Here is a 15,227-nt window from a genome sequence, read left to right as displayed (position 1 = left end):
TTCCGACATTTTGTACTATAAATCATTTTTTTTTGTAACAACAAATTCACGGTTTTCGAATTTTTCCTTTACTTTGCTATAAGACCTACCTACCTGCCAAAAGTGATTCTTAGACCATCGGGAAGTAACCTATAGGTTTTCTCGACAGACATGACAGACAGACAGACAACAAAGTGATCCTATAAGGGTTCCGTTTTTCAATGTTTTATAATTATTTAAAGATGAATCACATTATTTTTAGTTCTGTAGTTCAATAAAATCAAGGTCTTTTAATCAACTATGGGTACCTTCAAGTCAAGAGTGAATAGGCAACTTCTAGGCAAGCGCGCTCCATCTTAGGCTGCATCATCACTTGCTAGTAGGTCTGATTGCAGCCAAGCGCTAGTCTATATAATTAAAAAAAAACTTTACAAACATTATGTAAAATGGACCATCTTGAAAATAAATTATAAGTAAAATATTTAGCAGCGGTACCAATTTTGGGTTATAATAATTATGAACGATATAATGTACATTTCAAAATAAACGATCAAACCAATAAAATTTTGATTAGAATTAATTTTACTTTGCCTTTGCCCTATACTGGTGCTAATTCGGATGTACACAAATCTATTGACACTTACAATTGTCAATTTAGAGTTTGCACTTTTAGGCAAGTGGCACAAGAATATGTACAATGATTTAGTTAAGTTTTTAATGCTGTCTCTTTTTGGCAACCGCATTATGTTCTAGTCAAAAAGTGACAGCATTACAAATTAAATCTTTTTAACTGATATCCTTGTGCAGACTTTTGATCTTTAGTTTACTTTCAAGATTTGTTTACACTCGAATTTTGGAAGTTGGTTAAAAATAGATGCCTATTTGGTTGTACATATATTTCTAAACTCAATTGACAGGCCTAAAATTCGTCGTCGTACTATCCAACGCGCGTCCACTATAAGGATTCTGTACCCCTTGTATTGTACCGTGTTCCACTATGGATTTCTTGAAGCGGAATTTACATTACGAAATTAGTTTTACGACATTAGTTTCATTATCAATTGCACGTGTAAACGTTTAATTTCGTAATGCATCTAATTTTGGAATGCATGCATTACGAAAGAAGACGTCTACACATGCAATTGATAATGAAATTAATGTGAAACTAATTTCGTAATGTAAATTCCGCTTATGACCACAATATTAAGCTTGCAACTGCGGCCTTAAAATTAGTACGAACCATTCTATAAGTACTAGCACTAATTTTAGATTTGTCAGTTTTGGTTGAGACACCTTCAAACAATTCGCCAGTAATAATCAAAAGGCAATTTCCAAACCTAGATTATTATTATAAATTATTATTAATTAGTTGTGAACCGTGAGTCTACTACAGTATTCAGTTTACTTAGTAAGTATTAATAAAATTCCTTTGTGATTATTTTGGCTATTGAACTCGAATGTATGACCGTCTGTACGGTGCGAATGTTATTTTATATTTATAATTGACAATGATTGGTTTTATATTATTTTTATCGTACTGTGATGGTTTTACTACTTACATACTTATTTTAATTTTGTTGTTTATTTTTATTGTTTATTGGAGCGATAGTGGGGTTATGGTGATCGCACACTACCCAAGTGCCGCAGGCAACGCGTGCTACACCATCTCATACGAGCCGTATTAAATGAAAATGTTTTATTTGTAGGAATAATTAGTGTTATTGTGCTCTAAAGATATAGTTTTCTGTCATAGCATTATAGTCATGTTGCAGCCACCATATGACATCCCTTTTACGTTTTAAACGTCGATTAAAGTTTTAAACGAATGACGTCTGTGAGAGGTAATCTATTAAAAAAAGAGATTTCTTAAAGTGGTCTCTCTATACTCTATCCACGGATAGAAGTTAGTATATCGTTCTCTCTGTTACGTAATTCCATACAAATGATAGAGACAAAAATCTCTGTGGGTGTTAACAGTTTTGCGTCACGAACTAATCACAAACATGTTTTCAATAACATTCGAAATTCAATTAGAAAACATAGTTTCATTTGTGATTGGTTGGTGACTCAAAATTGTTAGCGCCCACTGAAATTTTTGTCTCTATCATTTATATGGATTTAGTAACAGAAAGAGTGCTTATTTCTTTCCGGCGGATAGAGTATAGCAGTGCCGTTACTACTTATACCGAGTACCGGCTTCGATCGCATTACATTAGTGTTTTCGATGAGTACTGATGACGTATCCTATTTTCAGTACTAAAAATGTGTTGCTTGCGGTTGATTACGTAATGTGCGATCAGATTTAAGAGTAATAAAATCATAACGCAGCAAAGCTGATTTAATTATACTATCTGCACACTTTGAAAGAACATTGACATACTTTCGTGAGAAAATAAGATACATATATTAATAAGTTATTTATACACTTTCGGGAGGAAAGCGAAAATTGTTAAACCTGCGATATTCTATTGTGTAGAGATGTATAGGTAACGAGAAATATTAAATATATTGCGTACATTTTGATATGTCACTCGCCATTTTAGCTCTATGTGTCGACTGTCATTTAAAAAGTACAGTTCACCTTTAAATAAATAAAAAATAAGGACTACAATTTGTAGGTACTTTCGACATGACAGTTGGCACAGCTAAAAAATCTTAAAATGTATCCATTATAATAGTGCTAGTTCGCATAGCAATAAAACTGACAAGTGCTATTTTCTTTCGCAGGGAACAGTTATTATGTGAATGTGATAGCATTACTGGATACCTACTTAATAACCGAATTAGCACTTATGTGGCTAAAAGGGATGATGACTACTAGTCATATCAGTGACTTTTGATCCCCGACCCAAAAAGAGGGGTGTTATAAGTTTGACGTGTGTATCTGTGTATCTGTCTGTGGCATCGTAGCTCCTAAAGTAATGAACCGATTTTAATTTTGTTTTTTTTTTTGTTTGAAAGGTGGCTTGCTCGAGAGTGCTCTTAGCTATAATCCAAGAAAATTGGTTCAGCCGTTTGAAAGTTATCAGCTCTTTTCTAGTTAATGTAACCTTCACTTGTTGGGGGTGTTATAAATTTTTAATTTACACTTGTTTATTTTAAACTATTATTTTAAATGGTTAGCAAACGTTAAACTAACAGCGGACGTGATTTTTACGAATTTTGGAAGTCTCTATTAAATAATTCATCTAAGGAATAATTTATTTTTGACATAGTCATCATCCCAATTTTGTTGTTACATTAAATCTCTTAACTAAAATTACAGGTCTATCATGCTATCATTTCATGACGTTCCCTGTGGAAAAAGCACTAGATACAGGCCTGTCATTTTAGTTCATAGATTGTGTACAACAGAAGCCACAATTACATCTAAATAAGTAATTTAAATATTCCAAGGTCTACAATAAATTGCCTACATGAAAGTAAACGATAACATTACGTTACACTCCTAGCTATAGTCCGTTCGCTTTAAGGTGCATGAGACGGGTCTCCCCGCGAATTTCAAAATTAATTTGGTTTTTCGCAATTTATAAACTAATACGACAAAGTAGGCTTATGGTATTCTAATTCCGACAATGGCAGTATCATCTTCACAGGATTACATAAAAATCTTTACTTGAAAGTGTTCAGTTTAAGAAATTAGTCAAAATAATGAGTTTGACATGAGTTAGTCATAAATTAGTCGATACTATAACTAATTTTACTTACTATAACTATTAACTTGTGCTATGACTATAACTAATTTCCCCTTTCAAGTAAAGATTTTTATATAAACCTGTGAGGATGATACTGCCATTGGCGCAATTAAAATGCCATAAACCTACTTTATCGTATTAGTTTACAAATTGCGATAAACCAAATTAAATTTGAATTTCGCGGCCAGGCCCGTTTCATGCCCCTTGAGACTAACTGAACTTGGATAAATGTTTACACACTAAACTAATCCGATATTTACCCTGCTGTTGCACTGATGATTCACAATTTTCTCAACGCGAACGAACTATAAGTAGCTCCTACTTTTCGATTCCTATACATCGAAATCTTTGTTTGTTTAAATTTAGTCTAGTAGAATATGTATTTGAATTTGATATTAATAAGTTGGCGGAATAAAATAATGTAAAATAGTTTTCTGCCAAGCTTGCTATGACTAGTCTTAGTTTTTTTATAGTTATGAAATAATTTTGGGTCTAGCGTATGTACCTATAAAATAACTTCGTTATTTAAATTCTTAATCAATTTATCAACTTATGTACATTGGACACTGGTATACAAGATGTTTTGTTTAATTATTATTTACCTGAGCACCAGTTTAATGATAAAGTCAATTTAAACTCGAATTAATGACATCAAAAAGCAGTAAATGATTGTCAATTTTCCTTTATGAAATGTGATATACTTCACATGTATGTATGTACCTATGTGAACATATTTTAAGTGATATTTTTGGTTGATGGCATATATTTTGTTATTTTCTATCTTAGGAAACTATTAAAGTAACAATTTTACTGAGGTCCGTCTTATTTTTAATGCTGGGTGTCCACTGTGGTCGCGAATGTGTAGCACTTCGTACTTTCTGCCTAGTGCCTACTGATTCACTAACTCAGTGTCTAACACTGAATAATAACCACCGAGCTCATTTGACATTTATTTTTAATCGATTGAAGGTTTTCTACGTAAAATTACTTTGATGTAACTCTGTGAAGTAGCAATGTAGAACTAATCTATGTCAAATGAGCTCGGTGGCTATCATTCAGTGCTAGACACTGAGTAAGAGCTTGTCCAGGAGGAGCGTATTCGCCGCGATTCTCTCGTGCGTATTACGCGCGACCGTTTTGCCCAGAAAGAGCGTACCTACGCGCGAGCATTTGGGGACGGATTTACCCTGGATACGTGCATTCGCTCTGGAGTTCGCGCGTTAACCAAAGAGAATATAATAATTACGTTTGCGTTAACTGGGCGCAACAAGGCGTCCCTAGTATCTCGACTCGCGCGAATCAGTCTGGCGTAGTGCACGCGATTTACGCGCGTATTTTGAATTCGCGCGATGTATTGGCGCCTAGTATCTCGGTAACGCGCGAAACGTTTCGCGGCGAATTCGCTCTTTCTGGACAAGGTCTTAGCGAATTACCCTGCTGCACTTATAATCCGTCGCTCCGTAGCCCCTAATGTCCGCGTCAAGACCGACACTGTTCAAAATGGTAAATATGTTCCTACTTTATCAGATTTGTCGCACATTTGACGGCCAGTTCTTCCATGATCGTACAAGTGCGTGAATTATGCAGCTGGCTGGCCAGCAATTAAAATGTTTGCTGCGACAACGGTTACCTAATGCGCGCTAGGTCTTAAGGCAGTTTTACGCCGAAGCAACAACATGCGACAAATGGACATAGGCAACATCGTGCTGCAAAACTAGAACACTACGGCAGACTGTCTGCCGACGATCCTTGCTGCATTTTAAGCTACTGTACCATGCGGTTCTGCGGATGCTGCAATACTCTATTACATTGACGTACATGAAACTACAGGTTTGTAAACAGTGAGTACCCAGCTTAAACTATCCTTGAAATAAATTAAACAGCAAGAACAGTAATAAAATTTATTTGACCTATTTATTTTTGAATACTTTCTTGTATAAATGGATGTTTTAAACAATCAGTAGCTGATAGTCGTTGGTTCTCATCCAAAGCCAACATTTTATCTAAGAGGTCTTTCAATTGTGTAATTCTCTTTTCATCACACATTGTTGCATTTTTATAGCTCTTCTTTAGCTCTTTGCCCAAATCTCTGCATACAGTAATATTGGTAACTTCAACGACCTTTTCTCTTCCAGTGAACTCATCTGTTTTGTGCATAAGAAAATTATTATTGTAATTAAAATGTTGATCCTTGAATTTCCCTTTCCTTATTATTCTACTTGGTATCCTTCCTTTTAAGTCCATAAAACATTTTAACATTCTATTGTTAGAACTTCCAGTGAAAAGAATTCTTCCAGTAGCCATCTCATAAATTGTACAAGCAGTTGACCATACATCCACACTGTGCTTGTAAGGAATACCGAGTATGATTTCAGGTGCTCTGTAAAACCTTGATACTAAGTAAGGAGTAGGTTCATTGTCATTTATTTTCATAGCAGATCCAAAATCGCAAAGTTTTAAAATGTTCTTATTTTCATTCACTAAAATATTATCAGGTTTTATATCAGCATGTATAATGCCTATTTTCTTTAATAGTCTCAATGCTAGAAGCAACTGTCTGCTATAATTTGTCAGAGCTTTCGCATTAAGGCCATGATTTTTACCATATTTCTTAAGTACACATCTTAAGTCCATGTGCATAGCTTCAAATACCAAACAGAGGTGCCCTTTATGCATAAAATGTGTCAATAATCTCACACAGTGATACTTATTTTCAGAATCTGCGTCATTCACCTCTTTCAAAAACTTAATTTCCTTTAAACCTGTTTTGTACATCAAATCATTGTTTCTAATAATTTTAATTGCAATTTCACTATTTCCTCTGCTATTATCTTGAGCTTTCACAACATTAGCATAGACCCCTTGCCCCAATAGTGATTTAATTGTGTATCTGTTATTATCCACAATATCTCCAACTTTAATATTATAATATCCTTCAGAGTCATCCCAGTTATCATTTAATTGTAGACTCACTTCACTATTGTCTTGTGTAACAATATCAGAATCCTTCTTTGGAGCAAAGTCTTCCTCTGAGAACATATCTGTAATGTTTTTTGAAGATTTCAATTCCACAGGTGAATTAATTTTTTCTTCTTCTTTATTAACTTGTCCACTATCATCAGAATGTTTTACTGACAACTCTGTTTTGGTCTCAGTTGCATTCAATTGTTCCAGTAGCTGTTTACGCTGTTGTCTTCTTTGTTCAATTATGCTTTCTTCATCTTCAGAATCTAATTGGCTATAGTCCTGGACATTATCAGGCGAAGAATCTTTAAATGACATCTGCTTAATTGACTTAGTATTTTGAAAAATATCAGTAAAGCGCTCATGTTTTGACTGACCAGAGCTTTTTGCTTCAATTTTACATTTTTTACTATTTTCATTGTGTTTGCTTCCATTTTTGGCGATGTCTTTAAGTTCCTCTTTAATAGATTCTCTTCGCTTCATTAATTCTTCGATACTATGACCATGTCTTATTGGTAGCGGAGGAGTTTTACTTTCACTCAAATTATATTTAGAATCATCCCTGCTTCTTTTTCTACCTTTATTTCTGGAGTCTCTAGTGGAATTGTATTTTGAATGTTTTTCATGTTTTTCAGCCATCTCTTTGATCACTTTAAAAGTTCCTAAATGTTCAATTTCCTCTGTACCTGTAAACAGTAACATTTGTTTTCTGGTTTTAGTATGATATCCAAAAAAATTAAAAAAATGTAGATAATTTCATAATTTTATACTATAAATATTAATATTTGCAAGCATGTATGTCACATTTATGATGGCTGATTTTTCATTATATTTGACAGGTTGTTTGACTGCAACTGCAACAACAACAACCATCATAAGTTTGACACATTTGGCAGAATATTTATGGAAGTACTATGGTCTATATTATCATTGATTACATTTCCACCCTGTGCTTTGTCATCAGTACTGTTCCAACATTACTCAGTTTATTGAACTTTTCATGTTGTTCAGCAAAAAATTCACATTTTCATTTGCTCTCTGCTCTTTTAGCCTCTTCTGTCACTTTACTTTGCCATCCATGGTTATCTAATTGAAAATCAATATGTGATTAATTGATAAAAGGCTGTTTCATATATACAGAGGGGAAAGAAACAGGAAACATTAATAAAATGATAAATTCAAAATATAAATAAAACAACCACACTTAAATTCTAAAAAGTACAGTTTACTACCTCCTGGAGCCTCCTAACTTCACTTGTAACTGTTATGGTATCAACATTTGTGAGTGAAGTTAGTGGGAAATGGCTGTTTGCAATTGAATAGAGTAACCTCACTATAATTTGATAAATACTGCTTAAGGCATATTGTAGGAGACTTGATATATTACTAACATATATTCCGGAGGTGTGTACTGACCAGGAGCTTTAACATAAATTAACAATTCGGGATTCAATTTTGAGAATTAACATTATAATGATGCAGTAACACTTGAAATACTACAGCAATATCTGAAGTTGTATATTAATTACAGAAGTGCACAATGCTCAGCTTGACATACTCTGTAACAATTAAATCCAAGCTACTGCATTACAAGGGAATGCTCCTGTTCAGTACAAACCTTTGATGAAAAGTGACTGAACTAATGTGTAATGTAACGAGTTCGTTTCCCTTTACTTTACACAAAAATGTACATTATAATATACTGGAGATAATGTTCAGTTTTATTTTGGAAATTTGACATCACTTCACTTCTGCCACAATGTGCCTTGCCTTGCTTTAAAACTTTGCAGTTCAGTGGTAAATAGATTCCTCAAAATCAGTATACCACTGAATACAAAGTATTGCAATTAGCACTAGAATATTTTCTTCATCAACCATAAATGAACCACAAGAATTATTAAAATAGTACACATAGCATGAAAGACAACATCAACTAGAAATAGAACTTCATGTTATGAGCACTTCGGAATTCGGAAGGTAGGTAATTGTTTCTCTTGTGGTATGTATAAGTAATTTTGCTTAGGTGAATGTGAACGACGTCAGAATCGATCCATTGAAAATATTGCAACTGAACTCTATGTTAGGTAAAAGGTTACGAAATTTTTGTAAAAACATTCGTGGTATAATTTTATATACGATGATATTTAGCTAAATTTGATAACCCTTTTAGAGATTTATTTTTAAAATTTACACACATTTAAGGTTCTTTATCTCACGTAAATGTTAGATTTTCTGAAAAATGATACACAAACAATTTTACAATATTGCATTGACTTTTTGTTTTTTGACAAATACGAATGACAAAATCACGACACAAATGCATCACAAATGATAAGCACAGACTATGTAGGTACAGTGAAGTCTCACGGGTAACATTGTAAACGTGTCATATTAAAAGCACAAAAGTGCGATTTAAAAAGAAGTAGGTACTTAATAAATGATTAATAATTTATTGTAATTTGTAGATAAGTATTTGAGAACTTAAATTATGGGTTTACGAACCTCTAGAAACACATAATTTAACAAAACTAGGTACCACATTGCATCCTAAAGTAAAGTATCCTCTCTGTTTTTTATTTTATTTTATGGGAATTTGTCTGTGTTTTGACTTGTGATTGCGATGTGATGTGCATAGATAATACACTAATAGAGTGCTTTTTTTTTTCTCTCTATACCTCTATGGTGCTGTGCTTTTGATTTTATGGTTTTGCATAGATAATAGATTAGTAGATTTTTGTTTGTCTGTGTTTCTAACCTAAAAGTCGGCTCGTAATTTTTATTTATAAAATTTTGTGAATTTTTGGATTGTGTGAATTAAAATGTTTTTCTTTAACACATTATGTAGGACGTCTTCAATAAAGAGCTTCCGTTTTCTATTTCCATGTAGAGGTTTTCATATTACACAAGGTAAATTTTATTATTTGGGCATACTTAGGTTAATAATTTATTATCCGTCTCTTTTCTTCAAATAAAATTTTTTTTTTTACTTTTCCAGCACAATTGCTATATTCTCCTTCAGCTATAGGGATTGATAGCTACCTAAACACTAGAAAGAGGATAAAGGAACAGTTTGCAAACCATTCTGATAAGTTCAGAACCAAAATGAATGATTTTGTGTCAGATTCAAAAAACATGATTTTTACCGAAGACCTCAAAAATATAGTGCATATAGCAGAGCCAACAGATTTAGATTTAGTGGTTCAAATGGTTAAGAAGTAAGTCTTCATTCAGTAATACTAGTATTCTAAGTAAATCCTGTTTCCACAAAGTAAGCTTTATATAATCATAAATATAGTACAGTAGAATCTCATAAATCCGGCACTTCAATAGACAAACACGTCCAATAATCCGGCACTTACACGGACCTACCTAAGGAAAAGGTAGCATAAAAACACCTCAATTTTAGTTAATTGTGAGATTTGTTATGGTTTTAAAAAACATGTAGAGTATCAAGACAAATATGCTTCATAATGCTATATTTTATTAATTATGAATTTTCTATACAATCCAGTAATTGGAACATTCCAATAAATCACCCTCTGGTTTTTAATAATGTCGGATTAGTGAGATTCTACTTATCAGAAGTATAGTAAATATAATAAAATAGTAGTAGAATATTAGTATTAAATTTGAGTAATTAACATTTAATATTTACCTGTTTTTTCTACATTTAAACTTATTTGTTAAAATTAGCTAATAGATAAGGCAGTGATGCGTAAAATAAGAATATTACAATGCTATTCAATCACAATTTTTGCAGGTTTAATACACAGAAGACTGAATTTAGATTTAGTTCATTTGTCTTTGGACCTATTGTCATGAGGATGTTTTATTTCTTAGATGCACCAACACAAGCATTACAAGTGAGTTATAGCTATTTTTATTTAAAAGCTTGATGAAATATTTGTCTATTTGGGTTGGATATCTTCAGATTCTATAAAAACCCTATTCAATCTATCTATAAAAATTTAATCCCTAGTATTGTTGTAGTTGCAAGCAATCTATCAAGCAAAATCGGTTAAATGGACGTCAGACAGGCAGACAGACACACTTTCGCATTTTTAATATTAGTATGGATTCCTTACCACAAGTTTTTATAATATCAAATACTATTATTTTTCAGTGCTTTGAAGACCCTGGCAACAGTGGATTTTTTGATCAGTTAGTTTCATATCAGATTTTGTTAGATCTTCTCTACAATCATCAGATGTACGATGACATGTATAGGATATTTGAAAAAGTACAAGAAAAGCAGATTAATATGACAAAGTTCCCTAAATATCCAGTGGTTCTGATTCTTGCAGCTTGTTATAAACAGGTAACATTACTTTTTTATGTTTTTATTGTTTGTGCTTGATGACAATCATGCTTAGTAAAAACTGCCAAGTGCGAGTTGGATTCTTAACGAAGGGTTCGGTACTATTGTACAAGGTTATATACTTTTTATTTCTTTTTAATTAAACATGACATCCATTTTGAAGTTTTTATTATTTTTTATTATTGTAAAAATAAAGCGGCGGAAAATGGCTGGATGAGGAAGGCTGAGGACCGGGTGTGGTGGCGCTCTATAGGGAAGGCCTATGTCCAACAGTGGACGTCCACAGGCTGATGACGATGTTGATGATAATGATTGTAAAAATAGCAATACACCCTCTGTGAAAATTTCAGCTCTATCTCTATTATATTCACTCTTGCCTTGAAGGTATTTAGGTTAAACATGGCAGAAATCACGGAAGCACAGATGGGTTTGAAGGTTTTTTATTGTTATTTATTGTGTTTAAAATATGATCTCAATATAATATTACAAATTAAGAAAAAATACATGAAAACTGAGTAAACTTTAATTTTATAGTTGTTAAATTCTAGAATACACCACAAAGTATGGAGTATGCTACGAGGCTATGGTCAGAAATGGTCAATGTGGGTACTGTTCCTCTGAGAAGAGCTGCAACTTTCATGGCTGGTAAGAAAATATATAAATACATCCATACTATAATATTATAAATGCGAAAGTGTGTCTGTCTATGTCTGTTAGTTTTTCACGGCCCAACAGATTGGCCGATTTTGATGAAATTTGGTACAGAGTTAGCTTACATCCCGGGAACAGACATAGGCTACTTTTTATCCCGGAAAATTAAAGACTTCCCATGCGATTCTTAAAAGCCCATATGTTTAACCGATTTATACGAAATTTTGTACAGAGGTCCTAAATTAGGCTGTTACCACCTTAGACTGCATCATCACTTACCACCAGGTGAGATTGCAGTCAAAGGCCAACATGTAATCGAATAAAAAAAAGTGTACGTAAAGTCCCAACCATATTCCACAAACTTGTTCTTGCCTGCATAGTTAAAATATCAGAAAAACTATAGAGGGCACTTTTACTTTGCTCAGACTTAAGACACTGTTAAAACGAGAAAGCGTTTTACGACTGGCATAAATCTGTCTCATTTTAACTGAAACTTAAGTCTTAGCAAACTCAAAATGCTCTTTATAGATTTCAACCTTAATCTAGTGCTATCCCTTTCCACAGAAAGCATTATGAAGAGGATAGCAATAGATTTAGACCTGTTATTGTTTAGAATTTGTGTACAATAAAATTAATCAACACATGAATTTTTCAGCTCTTTCACTAAATCAAGGTGCTCCCCACGTCGCTTTGGAATCTATAGCATTACAAAAACCACACTATATCACAATAAGAAATATTAGGGTAAGTTTTTTGTTCAAATAAGAAAGTACACATCATTTAGATATTCGTCATGCAAAAAATTAAACATGAATGTGTTATGAACCAATGACACAAAACTGGTTTGAAATAATGTAAGTGATGGTGAAATTACATAACATGGATACCAAGAACTAAACTTAATAAAAAATATACGTCATATAACGATAAAATAATCACGTCATCTCACAATAATCTCATTGTTCGACAACATGCCTCCGCTCAACTTCACTCCCCTCCGCTTCAATGGAAACGTACCCTAAGACATTTAGTATGTTATTATTTTCAGGCCACAGCTTTAGCACAAATGGGACGGGTAGACGACGCACTGCCAGTACTGAAAGGAGTTTTAGAGATCGATCGACCAGATCAAAAAGACAAACACACTTTCTTTGAAGAGACGGTAAGTTAAGTTTTTATATTCTTGTACTTATAATTTTTATATTTTTTAGAGTTCCGTATATCAAAAGGAAAAAAGTAATCCTTAGGATCACTTTGTTACCTGTCTGTCTGTTGTGTCTGTCAAGAAACCCTATAGGGTACTTTCCGTTCTCCTAGAACTAGAACCATGAAAGGCAGATAGGTAGGTCTTATAGCACAAGTAAAGGAAAAAATTCCTTTGAATTGAATTTGTGGTTACATATACCTAAAAGTGTTAGGTTTACCTTGTACTATGGTACGGAACCCTTCCTGCGCGAGTCCGACTCGCACTTGACTGGTTTTTGATGATGTAGATATTAGGTATTGTTTATCTACTAGATGATGCCAGCGACTTAGTTCTTATGGGTTTAGGTAATTAAAAAATACCGTAGGATCTCTTTGATTTTCGGGGATAAATAGTAGAATATGTCCAACTCCAGGATGGATGGAGGATTAGGATGTACTAAAATAAAAAAAAGAATTGTAATACAGAGAAAAGACGGAGAGAGATTTTAGTAGAGAGATAAGACGGAGAGAGATTTTAGTAGAAATATTTGTGTAATCGTTAAACGGTCTATCTGCTAAACTTAGCACAGATAACAGACAGACAGACACACGTGGTTAAGACGTCGGCCTACTAATACGCCACTCATCTCTAATTTTTTGGAGTTATGTGCATTTTAAGCAATTAAAATATCATTTGTTTTAGCGGTGAAGAAAAACATCATCGGGAAACCTGCACACCTGAGAGTTTTCCTAAATGTTATCAAAAGTGTGTGACATCTGCCACTCTGCATTTGGCCAATGTGGGAGAGGAGATCCGTGCTCAGTAGTGAGTCGTTGAGATGATGATAACACTTATCAAAAATTGTATCTTTTTCAGATCAATAAAATTAGGGAAGCTGTAGACAAAACTGAAAATAAAGACATCAAAAGAGAATTTGAAAATATTGAAAAAGCTCTGAAAGACCGCGGTTTAATTGATACACAGGTATTACTTACATTTTTATTTTTGCAGAAAAAGATGTGTATGTGTATTTCTATTGTTGCTATAAATAATAAATATTTCAAAAACGCCACCATGGAAATTAAAGAAAATGAAAGTCTTAAACAACAAACTCACCGACCTATTTTTTTAATTTCAGACCTTAGATCAGTTAATCACATCTGATATTACAATAAGGACAGACAAACCTAATGTTATGCCAAAAGGAATGCCCAAGATGCCTTTCGGGATGCAGCAAAGAAAAAAAAATTTGGAGTGACCCTATACGTAAATTAAAAATAGTGTAATATCTTGTACATAGCTGTACGATTGTATATTATATGTCTGAATAGAGTGTTTGGTGAATGATATGTACCTGTGTTAATTTTAATTCTTGTGAAAAAACAAGATACCTACATGAAATTTTTAAGTAATAAAGTAATAAATATTTACAAAACATTTATATTTCTTTTATATGACGACTTAATAGTCGTTAATTAACGACTATTAAGTTAATAGTTAAATTAGTAAAATAAGTAGTTAATACTACTTATTTTATTTATTTATTAATTATTTATTGCACACAATACAAAGTAACCATATCAAAAAAAGCATACAAGGATCTTAATCTATTAGCTATAGCGTGCAAAGGTGGCTTTATTGCTACTTTATAACTAAAAGCACATAATAGGTAATAAAGAGGTAAGTGCATTAGCAAGAAAAATATTTTCACCATTATTTTTGTATTTAAATGACTGAACATCTACAATTCCGGAAGAAAACGACACTGGCCTTGTTTTATTTATTCTATGACTTTGCTCACTTAATTGGCTAGCTCGTTAACGAAAGGTACGTCTATTCGAACAATAGTAGTACAGGACCTTCCTTGATTTATTCACCAAACTTTGCTGATTTCGTTAGAAACCATAACTAAAGTTGATATAATACACATTTCCATCAATAACTAAATATATAGGTAAGTGAATGAAATGGAAACGGAAAAGAAGGTAAATGCAAATTCTCTCAATTAAAAAACCTGTCAAGTGCGAGTCAGACTCGCGCACTGAGGGTTCCGTACTCGGGTATTTTTTTCCGACATTTTGCACGATAAATCAAAAACTATTATGCATAAAAATAAATAAAAATTGTTTTAGAATGTACAAGCCCTTTCATAATGCTATCCCACTTGGTATTATAGTTACCTTACTTTGAAAATTTAAACACATTTTAATTTTTTTTTTAACAAAACACCACAGACACAGATATTAGTTTCTAGAATATGTCTGCAAAATTTCATGGACTTTGGTTGCTTAATATTCAAATGAAATTGGAACTACGATTGCATGAAACGAGTGACGGAGAGAGCCCTGTTAAGGATCCAATCTAAAACAAGTGTAAATTAAAAATTTATAACACCCCCGACAAGTGAAGGTTACAGTAACTAGAAAAGACCGAT

At 33.0% G+C, this 15,227-nt stretch overlaps 2 protein-coding genes and 1 long non-coding RNA gene across 6 annotated transcripts; 2 read left to right on the top strand and 1 right to left on the bottom strand.

The window, feature by feature from the left end:
- The first annotated feature begins 394 nt into the window (after nucleotides 1–394).
- Nucleotides 395–4,488, top strand: LOC123875449. Its single transcript, XR_006798140.1, has 2 exons — nucleotides 395–2,146; nucleotides 3,987–4,488. It is a non-coding gene; the product is annotated as an uncharacterized LOC123875449 (long non-coding RNA).
- Nucleotides 4,489–5,552: 1,064 nt separating this feature from the next.
- Nucleotides 5,553–8,958, bottom strand: LOC123875438 (serine/threonine-protein kinase PRP4 homolog). Of its 4 annotated transcripts, none has more exons than XM_045921266.1 (2): nucleotides 8,834–8,958; nucleotides 5,553–7,724 (listed from the first exon to the last, which is right to left on the bottom strand). In XM_045921266.1, the coding sequence occupies exon 2, from the start codon at nucleotides 7,338–7,340 to the stop codon at nucleotides 5,589–5,591; it is 1,752 nt and encodes a 583-aa protein (XP_045777222.1). In that variant the 5' UTR covers nucleotides 7,341–7,724; nucleotides 8,834–8,958; the 3' UTR covers nucleotides 5,553–5,588. The 4 variants fall into 4 exon arrangements, with proteins under 4 accessions (XP_045777222.1, XP_045777223.1, XP_045777225.1 ...); XM_045921267.1 differs by having other exon boundaries at nucleotides 5,553–7,324; nucleotides 8,834–8,957; XM_045921269.1 differs by having other exon boundaries at nucleotides 5,553–7,324; nucleotides 8,855–8,951.
- Nucleotides 8,959–9,363: 405 nt separating this feature from the next.
- Nucleotides 9,364–14,232, top strand: LOC123875442 (pentatricopeptide repeat-containing protein 2, mitochondrial-like). The gene is made up of 9 exons (XM_045921274.1): nucleotides 9,364–9,545; nucleotides 9,634–9,853; nucleotides 10,399–10,501; nucleotides 10,762–10,956; nucleotides 11,505–11,601; nucleotides 12,263–12,351; nucleotides 12,656–12,769; nucleotides 13,670–13,777; nucleotides 13,932–14,232. Exons 1-9 carry the CDS (start codon nucleotides 9,458–9,460, stop codon nucleotides 14,049–14,051), a joined length of 1,134 nt encoding a protein of 377 aa, XP_045777230.1. The 5' UTR covers nucleotides 9,364–9,457; the 3' UTR covers nucleotides 14,052–14,232.
- Nucleotides 14,233–15,227: the final 995 nt, after the last annotated feature.

This window comes from Maniola jurtina, chromosome 20 (assembly GCF_905333055.1).
Source record: "Maniola jurtina chromosome 20, ilManJurt1.1, whole genome shotgun sequence".
NCBI lineage: Eukaryota > Metazoa > Arthropoda > Insecta > Lepidoptera > Nymphalidae > Maniola > Maniola jurtina.
The sequence above is the reverse complement of the archived record's forward strand: the minus strand, read 5'-3'. Positions and strand labels throughout refer to the sequence as shown.